This window comes from Salmo trutta, chromosome 10, assembly GCF_901001165.1.
Source record: "Salmo trutta chromosome 10, fSalTru1.1, whole genome shotgun sequence".
NCBI classification, from domain to species: domain Eukaryota; kingdom Metazoa; phylum Chordata; class Actinopteri; order Salmoniformes; family Salmonidae; genus Salmo; species Salmo trutta.
In genome coordinates this window covers 23743419-23766019 of record NC_042966.1, presented here as the reverse complement: position 1 = coordinate 23766019, position 22601 = coordinate 23743419, and the positions used below count along the sequence as shown (strand labels likewise).

The 22601-nt window shown below is 42.0% G+C and overlaps 1 protein-coding gene across 2 annotated transcripts in view; it reads left to right on the top strand.

The window, feature by feature from the left end:
* ttyh2 (tweety family member 2) overlaps positions 1-22601 on the top strand; it is a 119629-nt gene that overhangs the window by 81376 nt on the left and 15652 nt on the right. For both annotated transcript variants that reach the window (XM_029765040.1, XM_029765041.1), the window contains exons 6-8: positions 4960-5032; positions 16360-16429; positions 16587-16642. In XM_029765040.1, the coding sequence (XP_029620900.1) occupies positions 4960-5032; positions 16360-16429; positions 16587-16642 (199 nt within the window). The remainder of the gene's footprint in view (positions 1-4959; positions 5033-16359; positions 16430-16586; positions 16643-22601) is intronic.

Here is a 22601-nt window from a genome sequence, read left to right as displayed (position 1 = left end):
GAAACACAAATTGCCATCATATTACTGGAAAACCTGACTACAGCAACATGCTGTATTTCTATAATTTACAGAGCATTACTGGAAGCACAGTGGTTAGTAAACTGTTGGAGATATACAGTGCAGGCAGCTAGTGCCAACAAGCTGCAGTATTTCTGTTACATGTATTTGATATACTGTAGGTATTTCAATCATTTCAATGCTTATTTTGTAGTGACGTTACGTTTGATACCAGAGGTCCAGAGCTCCAGACAAAAATGCTACACTGCACACGCGCTATGGCATGTGTGACATCTATAGTAATTTAGCTATTCTAAATTCTTTTGACCACCAGGTGCCACTAATGTGTTGACTAAAGCCTCAAGTAATGAACCCATTTTCAAACAATTGGCTGGAAATGTTCAATGCTTCAGGATGCTTTGTTTTGTAATTCACTACTATTTTGTAATTCACTAGCCAGAACTACAATTTATGTATTTTGTAACATTATAATACATGTATTTAGTATTTTCTAATACAAAAATAAACTTGCATGTAGCCTGTTTAACTAAAACAACATTCTTGGTAATGGTAACAATCTTTTTGCTTGCTATGACTGATATTTTCTTGTTTGTCTACCCCAGGTTAATGCACTGACTTTGAGTTGATCTGGACAATACCGTCTGCTAAATTACCAAAATGTAAATGTTAAATTAAACTAAGGTTGATAAAACAAACACATATCACAGTCATAGCAATTAAAACGTTTCTGTAACTTATTAAAAATGTTGTAGTTAAGGACAAATTGGTCTTCAAGGTATTTTATATTTGTAACAACGTACCAATGATGTATCTTTGCTCATCTCTGACTAGTGCCAAGTACGTTATTGTAATATTCACAGTAACTTGCCACCAGTTGTAACGGCTGTCGTAGGAGAGAGAGGACCAAGGCGCAGCGGGTTGCATGTTCATCATTATATTTAATGAATAAAGATGACACGAAACAAAACAATAAACAAAGAACGACAGGTGACAGTTTCACAGGCTACAAGAATCACTAGCAGTGCAAAATACAACTACCCACAAAATCCCCAGGTGAAAACAAGCATCTAATATATGACTCCCAATCAGGAACAATGACGTACAGCTGTTCCTGATCGGGAGCCACACAAACCACACAGAAATAGACAGACTAGAAAACCATAGAAAACCAACACTAGAACAATTACTCAAACCCCAGACTACATAAACCAAACACACCTTAAATAACACACACAACCCGAACCATATGAAACAAATAACCCTCTGCCACGTCCTGACCAAATATAATACAATTACTCCCTCTGCTGGTCAGGACGTGACACCAGTGTCCTGTAAATGACTGTAATATCAGAGCAAAGATAAAGCACAATACTCTAAGAAAGTAAATGCTACTGTCATATTGGTATTTAACAGTATTTTATTATAATTACATGGTCTTTGTGGATGCAAGTTTATGAATATTTGGCGTTTTATATCACAAGCACTTCGAGAGGACAAAACAAGTTAAATGCCTAGTTAAATAAAGGTTAAATAAAAATATAAATAAAAACTAAGGACGTAGCAAAGCACTCAACCAGTAAAGGTTAAGCCCAACATTTGACTGTAGGGTGTCAGCAAATATAATAAAGTTTACCCTATTCATCTATGGCAAAGGTACTTATATTTTTCCCCTTTCATCTGTGTCTTGTGTTAGCTAGTTACCAGCTAGCTAGGTCTTCAGCCAGCATGGAACAAAAGAGGGGAAGTAGTTCAAACATCCGTCAGTGCTGCTTTGAACCGCATCACAAGAGACATGCCAAACGGGAGATGTATAAAAATATATATATATCATTAATGCAATTTCAATGTTTGAGTTGCTTTGTGTATCACCCATTTTGTAGTGATGAGAAAATGAAGCTTCATGAAGCATTGAGCATTTCCAGACAAATTTGTCGATAATAGGTTATTTACGTGAGGCTTTGATCAACACATTGTACACCAGTGGCACCTGCTGGTCAAAATAATTTCGAACAGTCAAATTATTATAGATGACGTCACACACAACGTAGTGCGTGCACAGGGTAGCCTTTTTGTCTTCTACTGAAACCAATAGCAAACCAATCAGTTCAACAAAGCGAAGTTTCGGACGTTATTGATCACTTGCGTCTGATAAAGTGATACAAGCATCGGCACACTTCTTCGAAGTAAACTGCTTAGCGGTTTTGATGCATGCTCCGGTATAAAACGTATCACTACAAATTTGCTTGAGATGATTTTACTGCAACACTGCTCATTACATCCAAGTTTCTTTAAATAGGAGTTTCAAAGAGCTCTCAGTCAAGGCGAGCTCATGAATATAGGCTCCCCACCCACTCAGCCTGTTTGTACATTTTCAAAATTTTTGAGCATATCAATCCCCAGAAATATTATTGTGATGTTTTTGGCTATTTTATATGGGAATCAGAATGACTGTTCAAGGCCTTTAAATATTCACATTTTAATGATAACATATTCACTTGAAGTCTTTGGACTGAAACTGGATGTATGCAACGAGCATGTCTCAGTCACTAACAAATTCAGTCATGGTAACTCTACAATTCACTCGAAAGGCAAGGCATTCTTGGAAATATTCAAATTGCAGCTAAAGCTTTATACTTAGCAGTGTGTTAATTCAACAATATTCAATATCTATACAGGTCCACACTTTCAGTGTTAATTTCACACTGGGGAATTTGCTGTGTAGAACCAGCTCACCTGCTTTTCTCTATGATTTGACTATTAGATGTTTTTAAAATAGTTTAACCATGTTAAAACGAGAGTTCAGTTCACGCAACAGGGTTTACCTTAAAATGAGGGACAGATGTACATGAATCACTAATCACATGACATAAATAATAATCTTCATAAATTACTATGTCAAAGCAGCAAAATAACTAGGGCTTTACAATGATGCTGAAACTTGGAGAATTTGGGGGATTAAGTGGGGCACACGTCATAAAAACTAGATTCAAAAGTTTGTTGTTTTAGTAAATGAAGAATTTCAAATGTCATGGTATATCCTTGTGTGTAGCACTGTCACATATATTATTTTATTTAACTGAGACAACGCCATTTCATTGTTAAAATTCGAATACTGACATCCGTTCAGATATTTGAATATTCAAATAACCGTGCCTGCCCAGCCCTATGCACTATATAGAGAATATGGTACCATTAGGACACAACCCAGAGCTGCCCTCTCTCTGTGTTGGTGTGTGTGTGCATCAGGCTTTATGTTTATGTCTTGTTGTTTATGTATCTGTCTGTGCATGTAATGAACCACCCAGGCTTCATCTGCCACTGCCCCAGTCCCTGCTCCTTCTCATAGATCAGTGATCTGCCTGCCTGAGCACAAAAGCCAATGGTAGCTTGCTTGATTTGCAGCTGACTTGGTGGCCCGGGGTGGCCTGTCCTTACGTGGAGTGGTGTAGTGTTGTGTGTTCAATAAAGGCACGCTGGGTTATTATTCCTGCCGACTGGGTCACCCAGAGTGTGCGCGCACACACACACACACACACACTCTCTCTGTCTCTCGCTCACTTTAATTGAGGCCTCCATGGCCCAGTGGACCCACATAACCACTCATTAAGCACTTACAGTACAGTAGGGCAGAGCGGGCACCTATCCTTCCACACGACGGACTTCAACCACCCACCGTAGTTCCCAGAGGTCACACAGCCTGGGTAGCCCCCCAGAGCCCACACATGTGTGCAAGCACACACCCACAAATCAGAGAACACACACCGCTGTTATGCTCTTGAGGAAGACCATTGATTATGGATTTTATTGCACATATATTCAACTTTTCTAATGGGCTATACAGTATATGGCTGTCAAAGCTGCATATTCTCAACTCACAAATAATACTACTACTGTTAATAATTACATTTACATACATTTACATTTAAGTCATTTAGCAGACGCTCTTATCCAGAGCGACTTACAAATTGGTGCATTCACCTTATGATATCCAGTGGAACAACCACTTTACAATAGAACAACCACTTTACAATTAACTCCTTTATCATTCTGACTGTGCTCACAAACTGTCCTGACAGACAAAGACCCTGGCTTCTCTTCTCACATGTCAATGCAAACACAGGAAGCGAGAGGACAGGTGTGTGAGAGAGAGAAGGGTCGTACAGCGGTGGGAACTCACAAAGCCAATTATGCTGCCAGTTGTGAATTGGATTAGTGGAAGAGCTGTGATGTGTTATGACCTGAATGATGCACCCCACACACACACACGCACACACATACGTACACAGACACACAATCACACACACACAGACATACACTCACACACAAGGATCAGAGAGACAAATAGGCTCATCGTATTCCTAACCACTTACTGCACACATTCATATTGAATGTGATGAGAGGGGTGGCTGGATAACTCAACACTAGCTAATTTCCTTTTCTTGGAAATATTGTGGTCATTTATGTTGGACCCAATGAGTATTGATCCCCTTGCATGCATATGTAGATGATGTGAAATAGCTAGCTAGCTAGCGGTGCGTGTTGAGCAGTATTCAATTGGTGATGTCACTCGCTCGAAAGCAATGCATGTCTGTCCACGGGGGGGGATGGTTAGAAGAGAGCAGGAAGGATGAATGTTCCATTGCCTGCATCATGTACTCGTAAAGAGGCTGTTATCGACTGGAGGACAACAGAGATGATGCACCCTGACATCTCTCCTCCTGTTCATACACTGTTCACTACAGAGCATTCTCAGTCTCCAGAGAGAGGACCTTTGACCTTTTTGTTGTATGACTGACGAGGCAGAATGACAGTCCACTCAGATAATGACATCCTTGATGACCACAGATTTCTAATGTTTTGTGGCCAGTGTTATAGTTATTCTAGTGTGTTATTAACAGTGTTATAATACCCACAATTCTGTCTCTCTGTGTGTCCCTGCAGGATGATGGTGTTTGGGGTGCTGACGTTGATCCTGAGCTGGGCGTCTCTGGGAGTTGACCTTGCCACAGCTGTGGTGAGTGACTGTGACTCCAAGGCCTGTGTCCCAAATGGAACCGTATACAGTGCATTCGGAAAGTATTCAGACCCCTTGACTTTTTCCACATTTTGTTATCAAATGTATTTATAAAGCCCTTTTTACATTAGCCGATGTCACAAAGTGCTATACAGAAACCCAGCCTAAAACCCCAAACCGCAAGCAATGCAGATGTAGAAGAACGGTGACTAGGAAAAACTCCCTAGAAATGCAGGAACCAAGGAAGAAACCTAGAGAGGAACCAGGCTCTGAGTGGTAGCCAGTCCTCTTCTGGCTGTGCCGGGTTGAGATTATAACAGTACATGGCCAAGATGTTCAAATGTTCATAGATGACCAGCAGGGTCAAATAATAATAATAATCACAGTGGTTGTAGAGGGTGCAACAGGTCAGCACCTCAGGAGTAAATGTCAGTTGGCTTTTCATAGCCGAGCATTCAGAGTTAGAAATAGCAGGTGCGGTAGAGAGAGAGAGTCGAAAACAGCAGGTCCGGGACAAGGTAGCACGTCCTGTGAAAAGGTCAGGATTTCATAGCCAGAGGCAGAACAGTTGAAACTGGAGCAGCAGCACAACCAGGTGGACTGGGGACAGCAAGTAGTCATCAGGCCAGGTAGTACTGAGGCATGGTCCCAGGGCTCAGGTCCTCCGGGAGGGGAGGGAGAGGGAGAGAGAGAGAATTAGAGGGAGCATACTTAAATTAACACTGGACACCGGATAAGACAGGAGAAATACTCCAGATATAACAGACTGTACCCTAGCCCCTCGACACAAACTATTGCAGCATAAATACTGGAGGCTGAGACAGGAGGGGTCGGGAGACACTGTAGCCCCGTCCGACAATACCCCCGGACAGAGCCAACCAGGAAGAATATAACCCCACCCACTTTGCCAAAGCACAGCCCCAAACCACTAGAGGGATATCTTCAACCACCAACTTACTACCCTGAGACAAGGCTGAGTATAGCCAAAGAAGATCTACCGCATGGCCATGCGGCCAGCTCTAGGAAGAATCTTGGTGGTTCCAAACATCTTCCATTTAAAAATGATGGAGGCCGCTGTGTTCTTGGGGACCTTCAATGCTGCAGACATTTTTTGGTACCCTTCCCCAGATCTGTGCCTCGACACAATCCTGTCTCGGAACTCTACGGACAATTCCTTCGACCTCATGGCTTGGTTTTTCCTCTGACAAATGACCTTATATAGACAGGTGTCCAATGAATTGAATTTAACACAGGTGGACTCCAATCAAGTTGTAGAAACATCTCAAGGAAGATCAATGGAAACAGGATGCACTTGAGCTCAATTTCGAGTCTCATATCAAAGGGTCTGAATACTTATGTAAATAAGGTATTTCTGTTTTAAAAAATGTCTAAAAACCTGTTGTTGCTTTGTCATTATGGGGTATTGGGTGTAGATTGATTAGGACATTTTTCTTTTTAATCAATTTTAGAATAAGTCTATAACGAAACAAAATGTGGAAAAGATCAAGGGGACTGAATACTTTACTTTGTTTTTACTGTATATATATGTGGATATATATATATATATATACATATACACAGTACCAGTCCAAAGTTTGGATACAACTACTCATTCAAGAGTTTTTCTTTATTTTTACTGTTACACACATGGAATCATGTAGTAACCAAAATAGTGTTAAACAAATCAAAATGTATTTTATATTTTAGATTCTTCAAAGTAGCCACCCTTTGCCTTGATGACAGCTTTGCACACTCTTGGCATTCTCTCAACCAGCTTCATGAGGAATTGCTTTTCAAACAGTCTTGAAGGAGTTCCCACATATGCTGAGCACTTGTTGGCTGCTTTTCCTTCACTCTGTGGTCCAACTCATCCCAAACCATCTCAATTGGGTTGAGGTCGGGTGATTGTGCAGGCCAGGTCATCTGATGCAGCACTCCATTACTCTCCTTGGTCAAATAGCCCTTACACGGACAGATTTCCACCAGTACAATGTCTATTGCTTGTGTTTCTTGGCCCAAGCAAGTCTCTTCTTATTATTGGTGTCCTTTAGTAGTGGTTTCTTTGCAGCAATTCGACCATGAAGGCCTGATTCCCGCAGTCTCCTCTAAACAATTGATGTAGAGATGTGTCTGTTACTTGAACTCTGTGAAGCATTTATTTGGGCTACAATCTGAGGGGCAGTTAACTCTAATGAACTTATCCTCTGCAGCAAAGGTAACTCTGGATCTTCCTTTCCTGGGGTGGTTTTTGTTTTTTGCGACTGCACTTGAAGGATCATGTAAAGGGCTATACTTCATTAAGTAGTACCCGCAAAACACCAGTCTCAACGTCAACAGTGAAGAGGCGACTCCGGGATGCTGGCCTTCTAGGCAGAGTGGCAAAGAAAAAGACATATCTCAGACTGGCCAATAAAAAGAAAAGATTAAGATGGTCAAAAGACCACAGACACTGGACAGAAGAACTCTGCCTTGAAGGCCAGCATCCCGAAGTCGCCTCTTCAATGTTGATGTTGAGACTGGTGTTTTGCAGGTACTATTTAATGAAGCTGTGAGTTGAGGACTTGTGAGGCATCTGTTTCTCAAACTAGACACCTTAATGTACTTGTCCTCTTGCTCAGTTGTGCACCGGGGCCTCCCACTCCTCTTTCTATTCTGGTTAGAGCCAGTTTGTGCTGTTCTGTGGAGGTAGTAGTTCACAGCATTGTACGAGATCTTCAGTTTCTTGCCAATTTCTCGCATGGAATAGTCTTCATTTCTCAGAACAAGAATAGACTGACGAGTTTCAGAAGAAAATTCTTTGTTTCTGGCCATTTTGAGCCTGTAATTAAACCCACAAATGCTGATGCTCCAGATACTCAACTAGTCTAAAGAAGGCCAGTTTTATTGCTTCTTTAATCAAAACAAGTTTTCAGCTGTGCTAACATAATTGCAAAAGGGTTTTTTAATGATCAATTAGCCTTTTAAAATGATAAGCTTGGATAAGTTAACACAACGTGCCATTGGAACACAGGAGTGATGGTTGCTGATAATGGGCCTATGTAGATATTCCATAAAAAGATCTGCTGTTTCCAGCTACAATAGTCATTTACAACATTAACAATGTCTACACTGTATTTCTGATAAATTTTATGTAATTTTAATGGACAAAAAATTTGCTTTTCTTTCAAAAAAAACTTTTGAATGGTAGTGTATTTATCTTTGCCATAGATGAATAGGGTAAACTTTAGTTATATTTGCTGACAGTCAAATTTTTTGCACCAGTAGAGAACTATCTAGCTATATAAATCACGCCCTCTGCGAACACGCATTCTCCGATGTTGGTTACAAGGTGGTAAATTAGGTAAGAGAATATCATGTTACCATTGGTGTATTCAAATGAGAGTTAAGGTGATGACACTTTGCCCTCTTAATCATGAATCCAAGTGTTTGACATTATCAAACCTTATCAATATAGAAGCAACAGTCATTTTTCATATTTTGATCTGGTTTCCTTCAAATATCATCCAATTTCATGAAAAACTTGATTTTGACTGTTCACCTTTAAAGTAAACAATAGGTTGTTTGTGACCCAATGGGCTGGTTTAAAATAACCCATATTGTGTTACGTCCAATATTTACCAAAATTGGGTTGTTTTTCATCCAGCATTTTTTTAAATGTATGTACAGGTAACTGTTTCCCAAGTGGCACAGCAGTCTAAGGCGCCACTACAGCCTGGGGTTTGAGCTCCATAGAGGCCCACAGTGAAGGTGCCATAATACCCATAAAACCTAGCAGTCAAACAGGGAAATGGTTCCAATAATTTTTTCACCATTCATTTTAGAAACTTAAACTTAAAGTAAGGGCTGTGTTTCTGTAGGCTTACCCTGGCGTGGCGTTTTGATAACCATGTAAATCTCTCTCAGACAAGGTGAAAATGCTAATTAGCATCAAAGTAGACATCATGCAAAACAACAAATCCCTGCAAGCTCCTGCACGTCATCTCTAGCTGACACTTGCTAACAGATATTATGTAAATTTAAAACTTGCACAAGAGACTCCACAGAATTGTCAATTTAAAGAAATATTGCCAATTTATTCATTACGAAATGTAGCTAACATTTGATAGTTCATCCAGAGATTCTTACCTTTGCCTTGATTCGGCAGTCTTGTCCACATCATCATGGAATTTGTAGTTATGATAGCCACATTAGCAGATAATTAGCGTTTCATTTTTGGCCGGTAAATATAATATATATTGATAAAAGTCACATTTACACGGTTATCAAAACATCACGCCAGTGTAAGCCTACATTAAACACAGCCCTTATTTTAAGTGTTTCTAAAATCCCCTATGGTAAAACTGAATGGTGGGATAACGATTGGAACCATTTTCTTGTTTGACCGCTAGTTTTTATGTGTATTATGACTCATACTGTGGTACTCTATTGGGCAGCACACAATTGGCCAGTGTTTCCGGGTTAGGGGAGTGTTTGGCCGGGGGGGCTTTCTTTTGCTCATCGCGCTCTAGCAACTCCTTGTGGTGGCCCGGGCGCCTGCAAACTGACAACGGTAGTCAGTTTCCTCTGAAACATTGGTGCGGCTGGCTTCCGGGATAAGCAAGTGTGTTAAGAAGTAGCGCGGCTTGGCGGGTCATGATTTGGAGGACGCATGTCTAAACCTTCACCTCTCCCGAGCCCGTTGGGGAGTTGCAGCAATGAGACAAGATTGTAACTACCAATTGGGGAGAAAATGGGGTAAAAAATGGTATTAATAAAAGATAAAGGAAATACCAACGTACAGTTGAAGTCGGAAGTGAACATACACCTTAGCCAAATACGTTAAATTCAGTTTTTCACAATTCCTGACATTTAATCAGAGTAAAAATTCCCTGTCTTAGGTCAGTTAGGATCACCACTTTATTTTAAGAATGTGAAATGTCAGAATAATAGTAGAGAGAATGATTTATTTCAGATTTTATTTATTTCGTCACATTCCCAGTGGGTCAGAAGTTTACATACACTCAATTAGTATTTGGCAGCATTGCCTTTTAATTGTTTAACTTGGGTCAAACGCTTCAGGTAGCCTTCCACAAGCTTCCCACAATAAGTTGGGTGAATTTTGGTGTAACAGTCAGGTTTGTAGGGCTCCTTGCTCGCACCAGATTTTTCAGTTCTTCCCACACATTTTCTATTGGATTGAGGGCAGGGCTTTGTGATGGCCACTCCAATACCTTGACTTTGTTGTCCTTAAGCCATTTTGCCAAAACTTTGTAAGTATGCTTGGGGATATTGTCCATTTGGAAGACCCATTTGCAACCAAGCTTTAACTTCTGGAGATGTTGCTTCAATATATCCACATAATGTTCCTTCCTCATGATGCCATCTATTTTGTGAAGTGCATCAGTCCTTCCTGCAGCAAAGCACCCCCACAACATGATGCTTCCACCCCCGTGCTTCACGGTTGGGATAGTGTTCTTCGGCTTGCAAGCATCCCCCTTTTTCCTCCAAACATAATGATGCTCATTATGGCCAAACAGTTCCATTTTTGTTTCATCAGACCAGAGGACATTTCTCCAGAAACCACAATCTTTGTCCCCATATGCAGTTGCAAACCATAGTCTGGCTTTTTTATGGCGGTTTTGGAGCAGTCACTTCTTCCTTGCTGAGCGGCCTTTCAGGTTATGTCGATATAGGGCTCGTTTTACTGTGGAAATAGATATTTTTGAAACCTGTTTCCTCCAGCATCTTCACAATGTCCTTTGCAGTTGTTCAGGGATTGATTTGCACTTTTCGCACCAAAGTACATTCATCTCTAGGAGACAGAACGCTTCTCCTTCCTAAGAGGTATGACGGCTGTGTGGTCCCATGGTGTTTATACTTGCATACTATTGTTTGTACAGATGAACGTAGCACCTTCATGCGTTTGGAAATTGCTCCCTGGGATGAACCAGGATTGTGGAGGTCTTGGCTGATTTCTTTTGATTTTGTCATGATGTCAAGCAAAGAGGCACTGAGTTTGAAAGTAGGCCTTGAAATACATCCACAGGTACACCTCCAATTGACTCAAATGATGTCAATTAGCCTGTCAAAAGCTTCTAAAGCCATGACATCATTTTCTGGAATTTTCCAAGCTGTTTAAAGACACAGTCAACTTAGTGTATGTAAACCTCTGACCCACTGGAATTGTGATACAGTGAATTATAAGTGAAATAATCTGTCTGTAAACATGTTGGAAAAATGGCTTGTGTCATGCACAAAGTAGATGTCCTAACTGACTTGCCAAAACTATAGTTTGTTAACAAGAAATTTGTGGAGTGGTTGAAAAGCGAGTTTTAATGACTCCAATCTAAGTGTATGTAAACTTCCAACTTCAACTGTAAATGTCTTAATAGGGTGTTTCAATGCACCTTGGCATAGATTCTACAAGTGTCTGGAACTCATTTGTGTTGACTAAGCGGGCCATGGCATAAGGTTCACATCATTTTCATGCTCATCAAACCATTCAGAGAGCATTCATGCCTTGTGAACGGGGTCATTTTCATCCTATGGGGGCATAGCCATGGTAGCCAAAATAATGGCCTGCCCAGCATTTTTAAACATGACTCTAAGCAGAATCCACACCTGTGTGGAAGCACCTGCTTTCAATATACTTTGTCTCCCTCATTTACTCAAGTGGTTCCATTATTTTGGCAGTTATGATATGATAATGGGCCTACATATACAGCAGGCTTCACTCTGTCCAACTTGTTAACAGTCATCGAACAAAATCTATGTATAGAGGACCATGTTTTGCCCCGATGGGCCCTGATCAAAAGTTGTGCACTATGTAGGGAATAGGGTGCCATTTCGGAAACAACTCAGGACCGTGTCTATGTCCATGTCCAACTGTTACTGTTACTGTGCTAATCAATTCTTACCATGGCTGACAGCTAAGACAAGTTGCTTTGGGGGCCATGGTTGTTCACACTCACTTTGAAAGTGTTCTTAAAGAGTGTGTGTGTGTGTGTGTCTTTGTGTGCATGTGTGAGTCTGAGAGAAATCACATTAAATAGCTTTCCGTCATATCCTTAGGTATATGCCTTCATATATGCTCTGAATACATAACCACAACGTGTTAACATAAAGCCATATTGCATTTACATAAACAAGTACTACTGCTGTCTAAAAAGGTATCATTGGATGCCTGTGTCTTAAATCAGATTAAACCAGGTATGAAAAGATATTGAGGAGAACGAGTTAGAGAGAGAAAAGGGCAACAGGAAATGGAGGAGAAACCAGGTTACATTTAGTTACCAGAGGTTTGAAATCTGAAGGATATTGGTGCCTACCGTTGTTTCATCCTTCATCCTCCTGGGAACTAGTCTCTCTCTCTCCTGAAAGTTTTGATCAACACTACCTATCAGCTGTGAATTAACTAAATATAACTCAACCCCATAACTACTGCTAAACAGCTGTTACAGTAACCAGTAAACCAGATCATGAGTCATCATTATAAAACCAACTGGTCAATGATGTTCTGTCAGGGATTATGTGATGAATGATGGTCCTATTCTGGTCTTGAAATTCTATCACATCTCAAATGAGAGTGATTGCTCATATGACTGTATCTCTGTTTATATCCTGGAGAATCTGAATGCATGTGAATCTCTGGTTTGAATTCAGGAAGATGAATAGATGCTGCTGTGTTTGAGTCACCACATGCCTAAGGCTCGTCGTGTTCCCTTTCTCTTCAGTTTGTTTGTTGTTGTTCCCCCCAGATTTGACTTGGGGCTGTGGATCATGGAAAATGCATAGTGCATAAGCCAAAGGGCTAGTTGCTGAACGCAGGCTACAACAGAACTGAAAGATTCCAAGTCAATATTGCATGTTTTATTTTAGGCTGTAGTTTAGGTTGAGACTTCAAGGCTGGGTTTGATCATACACGCACGCACGCACGCACACACACACACACACACACACACACACACACACACACACACACACAGCTCATTTAACAGGGCCACACCATGCAGCCAGGCCTGGATACAGCAGCTCATAGCTTTCTATGAGATCTACAGTACCTACTCTGCTTCCTCTCAATGAGGTGTTAATATACTGCTCAAAAAAATAAAGGGAACACTTAAACAACACATCCTAGATCTTGAATGAAAGAAATAATCTTATTAAATACTTTTTTCTTTACATAGTTGAATGTGCTGACAACAAAATCACACAAAAATAATCAATGGAAATCCAATTTATCAACCCATGGAGGTCTGGATTTGGAGTCACACTCAAAATTAAAGTGGAAAACCACACTACAGGCTGATCCAACTTTGATGTAATGTCCTTAAAACAAGTCAAAATGAGGCTCAGTAGTGTGTGTGGCCTCCACGTGCCTGCATGACCTCCCTACAACGCCTGGGCATGCTCCTGATGAGGTGGGGCGGATGGTCTCCTGAGGGATCTCCTCCCAGACCTGGACTAAAGCATCCACCAACTCCTGGACAGTCTGTGGTGCAACGTGGCGTTGGTGGATGGAGCAAGACATGATGTCCCAGATGTGCTCAATTGGATTCAGGTCTGGGGAACGGGATGGGCAAGTCCATAGCATCAATGCCTTCCTCTTGCAGGAACTGCTGACACACTCCAGCCACATGAGGTCTAGCATTGTCTTGCATTAGGAGGAACCCAGGGCCAACCGCACCAGCATATGGTCTCACAAGGGGTCTGAGGATCTCATCTCGGTACCTAATAGCAGTCAGGCTACCTCTGGTGAGCACATGGAGGGCTGTGCGGCCCCCCAGTGAAATGCCACCCTACACCATGACTGACCCACCGCCAAACCGGTCATGCTGGAGGATGTTGCAGGCAGCAGAACGTTCTCCACGGTGTCTCCAGACTCTGTCACGTCTGTCACGTGCTCAGTGTGAACCTGCTTTCATCTGTGAAGAGCACAGGGCGCCAGTGGCGAATTTGCCAATCTTGGTGTTCTCTGGCAAATGCCAAACGTCCTGCACGGTGTTGGGCCGTAAGCACAACCCCCACCTGTGGACGTCAGGTCCTCATACCACCCTCATGGAGTCTGTTTCTGACCGTTTGAGCAGACACATGCACATTTGTGGCCTGCTGGAGGTCATTTTGCAGGGCTCTGGCAGTGCTCCTCCTGCTCCTCCTTGCACAAAGGTGGAGGTAGCGGTCCTGCTGCTGGGTTGTTGTCCTCCTACGGTCTCCTCCATGTCTCCTGATGTACTGGCCTGTCTCCTGGTAGCGCCTCCATGCTCTGGACACTACGCTGACAGACACAGCAAACCTTCTTGCCACAGCTCGCATTGATGTGCCATCCTGGATGAGCTGCACTATCTGAGCCACTTGTGTGGGTTGTAGACTCCGTCTCATGCTACCACTAGAGTGAAAGCACCGCCAGCATTCAAAAGTGACCAAAACATCAGCCAGGAAGCATAGGAACTGAGAAGTGGTCTGTGGTCCCCACTTGCAGAACCACTCCTTTATTGGGGGTGTCTTGCTAATTGCCTATAATTTCCACCTGTTGTCTATTCCATTTGCACAACAGCATGTGAAATTTATTGTCAATCAGTGTTGCTTCCTAAGTGGACAGTTTGATTTCACAGAAGTGTGATTGACTTGTAGTTACATTGTGTTGTTTAAGTGTTCCCTTTATTTTTTGAGCAGTGTATAATACAATCTCTGTCACACCATATTTTTTTATTTAACTAAACAAGTCAGTTAAGAACAAAATCTTATTTAAAATGACAAACCCTAACCCGGGACAATGCTGGCCCAAATATGCGCCAGCCTATGGGACTCCAGCTGTTAAGGACCAAAAGGCTCCTTAACAGCTTCTACCCAAGCCATATGACTGCTGAACAATTAATCAAATGGGCACCAGACTGTTACATTGACCCCCCCCACTCCCATTTGTTTGTACACTTCTGCTACTCGCTGTTTATTATCTATGCATAGTCACTTCACCTCTACCTACAAATTACCTCAACTAACCTGTACCCCCGCACACTGACTCGGTACCGGTAACCCCTGTATATAGCCTCGTTATTGTTACGTTATTGTGTTACTTTTTATAATAATTGTTTTTGTATTTTTGTTTATTTAAAAAAATATTTTCTTAACTCTTCTTGAACTGCACTGTTGGTTAAGGGCCTGTAAGTAAGCATTTCACGGTAAGGTCTACACTTGTGGTATTCGGCGCATGTGACAAATAAAGTTTGATTTGATTACAGCCGGTTGTGATACACACGCATGCGCACACGCTCCCAGGCACAGAGAAGGATTATATAGTAGATACTATATCATTCACAAATCTAGGATCAGGCCCCCCCTTGACCATGTAATCATGGATACCCCCTTCCCTTGGAATGGAAGAATGGAATGAATCTATCTGACCATCTTGGAACAAACAATGTGAAGAGATTGGTGTAGAATCAGGAAGTGGCACACTATAGAGCACCCCTGTGATTTGTTCCAAACATAAGCATCCTGACCTCAGTTTGCCTCTAAGCAAACCAGGCTTGTGCTTATAGGCCCAAAAAAGTGTGTGTGTGTGTGTGTGTGTGTGTGTGTGTGTGTGTGTGTGTGTGTGTGTGTGTGTGTGTGTGTGTGTGTGTGTGTGTGTGTGTGTGTGTGTGTGTGTGCGTAGTCCCCACAAGAATAGTAAACAAACAAAAAGTTGACCAAGTCACCGCAAGGTCAAATGCTATTTCTAGGGGGTTTAGGATTAAGGTTAGAATTAGTGTTAGGGTTAGAATGACTTTAATGGTCACTGTTAGGAGTTAGGGTTAGTTTAAGGGTTAGGAGCTAGGGTTAGGATTAGGTTTTTGGTTGAAGGTTAGGGTAGGAGTAGGGGTTAGGGAAAATAGGATTTTGAATGGGACTGAATAGTGTGTCCCCACAAGGTTAGCTGTACACGACTGTGTGTGTGTGTTGCTGCTGATGCTGCAGTTGTTGTGATGTTGTGACACTAATGAAGGGAGGGAAACTGCTGCCATCTGAAGTAAAAGAACACCGGGGCACATAATACATTAATGCATAATTAATTATTTCACAAGAATAATTATAGACGGAGCAGAGCGGCCGGTATGAAGGCTGCACACACACACACACACACACACACACACACTATAGGCTTTATGGAACAATGTACTCACAAACAGTTGGATTTGGAGAAGAGGCAAAATAGACAGCTTTTCATCTGTGATATATAGAGGCTCATTAGTTGAACCCCAAGAGACCTGTACGTATTCCTATTAAACCCAGGAGGGTGTGTGTGTTTGATAAACTACTTTCACACTCGTTTTGTGGTTTTTAAAAATGCCTCTTCTTCTTGTGTTCAGGGCACCAGTGACTTCTGTGTTATCCCAGACAAGTTCATCATGAATCAGACCAAGGACCTGATCAGTTCTGGTGAGTTAAAGACAAGTTATGCTTTTGATGTCACTTTAATGAACCTGTAATTACAAGGTGTTTATACCCACCCCGGGCTGTAATCACATTATACTTAAAGAGATCAATGTTATTGCTGAGTCTTTCTGACTTGTTGGTGTCTCCCTGTTCTCTACAGATATAGTGCATTACTACCTGTACTGCAGCCAGACCCTCCCCAACCCATTCCAGCAGGTAATACTCATCACCAGCACCACCGGGTCAATGATACCTGCTTTGACCTTTCTGTCTCCCTGTTCCTATCTGACCTCTTTCTGTCTCTCTCTCTCCCTCTCTCTCTCTCTCTGTCGCCCCCCCCTCCTCCTCCTCCTCCCTCCCTCCCTCCCTCATGGGGTTCAGCAAGGTCTCCAAGTCTCTCAGAAGGAGAGGTGGTTTTTAGGTCAGGGCAGTGAGAAGTAGTCTCTTTCTCTCTCCAGCCTCAGCTAGCTCCATAACCCAGAAGAGTTCAGATCCTGTTATGCTGTGCTTGTAGACATGCCCCTAAGGTTCAAGAGAATGCAGTAACAGAGTGCAGGCGTTGTGTTACCCAGCCTGCTCAGTCAGCACACATTCACCTGAGCACGGAAGCAGAGATCGCTCACTGAGACACACGTACACTCAGTTATTGGATCGTAGACATGCCACCGAGACAAATTCTGAAAATGTTTAGATCAAAGGAGACCAATTATGGCTGCTGCTATGGCTGCTGGTTTGGTGTAATTGACTGTCTCGCTTCAATTAAGGATTGTCTGTGCCATTGGGCACTCATTGTCCCAGTCTATTTTATAATGGTTGGGGACACTCAAACTGTTGTTTTGATTTACTGTGATGTGACAGGTTAACCCAATAATGATGTTAGATGTTGTTTGATGGTTTAAATCTACACCGCAAATTCTCCAGTGTTAAAAAACAAAGCAAAATGAACACAGAGTGTTAAAACAACACTGAAAGTGTTGCGTCTGTGGCAGTGTTTCCTCTGGAAAATGTGTTAGCCGTGGGGGAAAAGTTAGCACCCCCCCTAAAACAAAATATGTATAAGTACTGAAAAGCTTGGTTCTGGTGACTCAAATATAGCCTTACCTGTGGCTCAGTTGGTAGAGCATGGTGTTTGCAATGCCAGCATGGTGTGTGCAACACCAGGGTTGTGGGTTCGATTCCCACGGGGGGCCAGTACAAAAAAATACATTTAAAAAAATGCATGAAATGAAATGTATGTATTCACTACTGTAAGTCGCTCTGGATAAGAGCGTCTACTAAAATGTAAATGTAAAAATGTCCACCCACAGAAATGAGCTCAATAACATATTGGTAAAATTATTATAGTATACAGGATGCACTTTAAAGTTGAGTGCTGCAGCTATCTAAAGAAACACAACAGAGACCTTCTTTCTGAAATAGAAAAGTTTATCTTGACAAAATTATTAACAGAGGAACATTTGACTGAAAATGAATTAGAGCCCACTAATTCATGTTCATCAGGGTGGGTGTTGGAAATCTCTTTTCAGGTTCTGACAAAAACCTAGTTCTGACATAGTTTACAGCCTTTGTCAGAGCACTTTATTCTTCTGGGCTTTTGGGAAAAGATTTCCAACGCCCTCCTGTAATTGAGCTCCTTGATGGAGAGCCGCATGCAGGCGGCTAGATGCTCTCCCTGCAGTCTGTTCCTCAAGTCTGTTTTGACCTGCAATAACAGAAAGAACAATAAGAGAAGGGAGAGGGACAAAGAGGATCTACTTTCACATTTAAATGTTCTTACTCGTTTCATTACAATGAAGTCCCTCTCACAATTAACGGAAGACACTGGTATAGTCAGTGTGATTGCTGCCAACTGGCTAAGTCAGGGGTAGAGCTGCCCCCACTCATCAAATTGCGAGGCCAGCTTTGCCATTGCCGTCAGCTGATCCAACCCCTGAAATACATGAAAAACAAAAATATGTCCAACATTAAAGAAGAGCCAACAGAGTGGTAGTTCAACAGGAAAAAGGGTTGGGCAACACTGGCCTAAAATGTTCTCTTCAAAAGATTGTCACACTCATTTGATACCGTGAATGCTCCAACTAGTACATGTTGCTTGTAAGAGGGTCACTCTTGCAGCACAGCAGCCTCTGGCGCTTGCACAAACTACCTGGAGAGGAGGGCCAGGTTAAAGGTGTTTATCCTCTCACTAGAGAATGCAGCCTGAGGTCCCAACACACTGAAGGCCCCCAGAATCTCCAGGTGCTGGAACCTCCGGTCTAGGCTGTCCTGGAGGCCAACAAGATATGGATCCATGACCTAGTTACAGCACAAAACAGAAAATAAGTGATTAAGAGCTGTTTGTTGTAGTTTATCCAACACACATGATGTAACATTGGTTTCATCACAACATTTGAAAACAAATGTTTTTACCTCCTCTCTAAACCCAGCTCAGAACTGCTCCCTTTTTAAAAACAAATGTATTTCACCTTTATTTAACCAGGTAGGCTAGTTGAGAACAAGTTCTCATTTGCAACTGCGACCTGGCCAAGATAAAGCATAGCAATTTGACGCATACAACAACACACAGTTACACATGAAATAAACAAAACATACAGTCAATAATACAGTAGAGAAAAAAAAGAAAACAAAAAGTCTATATACAGTGAGTGCAAATGAGGTAATATAAGGGAGTTAAGGTAATAAATAGGCCATGGTGGCAAATTAATTCAATATAGCAATTAAACACTGGAATGGTGGATGTGCAGAAGATGAATGTGCAAGTATAGATACTGGGGTGCAAAGGAGCAAGATAAATAAATAAATACAGTATGGGAATGTGGTGGATAGATGGGCTGTTTACAGATGGGCTATGTACAGGTGTAGTGATCTGTGAGCTGCTCTGACAGCTGGTGCTTAAAGCTAGTGAGGGAGATATGAGTCTCCAGCTTCAGTGATTTTTGCAATTCGTTCCAGTCATTGGCAGCAGAGAACTGGAAGGAAAGGCGACCAAAGGAGGAATTGGCTTTGGGGGTGAGCAGTGAGATATACCTGCTGGAGCGCGTGCTACGAGTGGGTGCTGCTATGGTGACCAGTGAGCTGAGATAAGGCGGGGCTTTACCTAGCAGAGACTTGTAGATGACCTGGAGCCAGGGTTTGGCGACGAGTATAAAGCGAGGGCCAGCCAACGAGAGCGTACAGGTCGCAGTGGTGGGTAGTGTATGGGGCTTTGGTGACAAAACGGATGGCACTGTGATAGACTGCATCCAGTTTGTTGAGTAGAGTGTTGGAGGCTATTTTATAGATGACATCGCCGAAGTCGAGGATAGGTAGGATGGTCAGTTTTACGAGGGTGTGTTTGGCAGCATGAGTGAAGGATGCTTTGTTGCAATATAGGAAGCCGATTCTAGATTTAATTTTGGATTGGAGATGCTTAATGTGAGTCTGGAAGGAGAGTTTACAGTCTAACCAGACACCTAGGTATTTGTAGTTGTCCACGTATTCTAAGTCAGAGCCGTCCAGAGTAGTGATGCTGGACGGACGGGCAGGTGCCGGCAGTGATCGATTGAATAGCATGCATTTAGCTTTACTTGTATTTAAGAGCAGTTGGAGGCCACGGAAGGAGAGTTGTACGGCATTGAAGCTCGTCTGGAGGTTAGTTAACACAGTGTCCAAAGAGGTCTTGGTCTCCTTCACCTGGCCTCTCCCTCTCCTCCTCCTTGATGTTGAATGCGCCCAGACCCTTTGGGACATCGAGGTCCTGGTGGAGTTAGCTCAGAAATGACCCCGGGGCTGGGAATCACCAGCAAAAGAGTTGTTTTGCTTGAAGTAATTATAATGAAGTGTCAGTAGTTCTTAAATATTTCATTGAGTAGTGCTGTCCTGTGACTCTGTTAAACTGAGACATTTGCCCACATTTGAAAATGAAGATAGAAAAGAATGTACCTGCTCTTTTATGGCCAGGAAGTTTACATCCTCTAATTGGAATACATTTGAAAGCCGTGTCAGGTGAGGCAGCACGTCCGCCAGCAGGTAAAGTGCTGCCACAAATCTGTAGAGTTAGAAAAGTTTGTCACTCCACAATGACACATCAATTGACAATACAAAACAGGTTTTAAAAGCCACATCGTGGACCACTCAAATAGAGTTTTGAGACGCTGAAAGCAGTAATAGCAACATAGTACATTATTTAATTTGGAGGACTATAATCTATAATACATCTAGGCCTACCTGTACGTGGCACAGAAAGCGTTGTGCAGGAATGCAAACTGGTGAGGGCCCTAAAAGTTGACACATTTTTGGGACACTGAAACACGCAAAAAATGATATATATGCTTTAAAAATCAAATTTCTTAGGCTGGATCCCATCTTGAAATTCATGTTTTAACTGTACTAATTAAACAACAAAGAATATGATCTACATGATCAATGTCTGTGTATAAAATAAAAAGTGGTTACAGTGAACCAAACTCACAGCAAAAAATTAAGGAAAGCAATCCAATGTTATTTGTTGCCTAAACTTTACTGTGAAAGACACACAAGTCCAGAGAAAAAACAATACACTAATATTGCAGTTAGCCATGACAGCCTTTATAATAGAACGCTTGTGACCACATACATGTAAATATTGCACTTCGGTAAAAAAAACCCATCTTAAAGTAGATATAGAATGAAACAAACAGGCATTCTATTTTTGCTCTATTATTGTGGCAACTATAGCAGACATTGATTAAGTGCACAAGGCTACATGTGTGCAAAAATAACGTTCACTGAGTAAAAAATTAAGTAATCCCCCCTCACTCACACAAAAGTGTTACAGTATGTCAAGTTCAACACAAAGCAATATCTTTGGGCTACACTGCGTGTTATTACATTGTACACTTTCTGCCTGTACTACAATGTGATAGCAGCAGAGCATGAGACCCTTTGTTGGAATAATTGATCTTTCAGGCAGAGTACATCTGGCATACCCCTTTTTATCCACCTTATTGAAAAAGAGGGAAGTGTGTGGTGTTCCTTTTCACCTCTATTGGCATCCAGCTTAAGCTAGGCCCAGCTCCAGCTACACTTGATCCCTGAATCCACTTGTTTAACAAGCAATGCCTAATGTTCACCTAATTCTCTCATTCTGAAAATTAACCACATAGAGGGAAAACATTTGTTTCATAGATAGTAGTTAGTTCATTAGCTAGCTAACTAGTTAACATTTCACACAGATTGCCCGGGGTCAAGTGAGAAACTAACGTTATAGCTTGAGGAACTGCAAGGAGTCGTATACCAGTTAATACTATAGCTAATTGGTTCCTCGAGCTAACGCTACTAACGTTACCTCATCTAATGTTAAAACGTTAATTTAGCAAATTTTCACACCATAAATATTATTATTTGATCAGCTAATGTTGCTCAACATTTCTCTGGCTAGCTAACAGAGAATTTGATCCAGCTACTGTAGAAAGATACTTAACAATGCTAACAATTCTTGTTCTACCACACTTGCTCCCTCACCTCAAACTTTCCAAATGCCAGTTGTTTTTCGGTTGCAGCTCATGAAGTATGCATCATCACCTTCTCGCCTCCGTCTCTAGGCTTGTCACCTACCTCTTCGTTGTTGTTCAGGGGACGCACTAGTGTTGTAACTGGCAAACTGCCCTTCCACTCTCTGCTGTCTTTCCAGAGCGCCCGCTGATGCTGTAACTAGCAAGTTGGTTGTCTCTTCTCTCTTCAGTTGCATGCTGCATTCTGTTATGTGAACGACTGGCTGAGCCCAGGCTCGAGTCTTGGATACAGACCGTATTGCTCCAAACGCACATCACTGGTTCGCTTACTGCCATTAGTGACCCAAACGCAAAAAAAAATAACATTTTCTCATCGGATCTACACGAATCACGTAGTTTACCTATTTTGGATTAAAAACTGCGAATTTTGCTGAAGGTGACTAGTTTGCATCACTGGCGCAGAGGATCTTAGCAGTTGGGCACCGGTTTACCTCCACCTCCTCAGCCAATGCCACAAACACTGCGCTGAGGTTTTGCTGAGATCAGCCATGGCCAGGTGCTGGGACAGCCAGCGAACATCCTTTACTTCCTGCAAAATACATTTATTTTGAGTGTAGATGCAGTAGGTAAACAAGATGAGACCAGAGTAGCCAAGCGAAGGAATGTGATACATAATCTCACCTTCACTTTTAAGTACTGAAGGA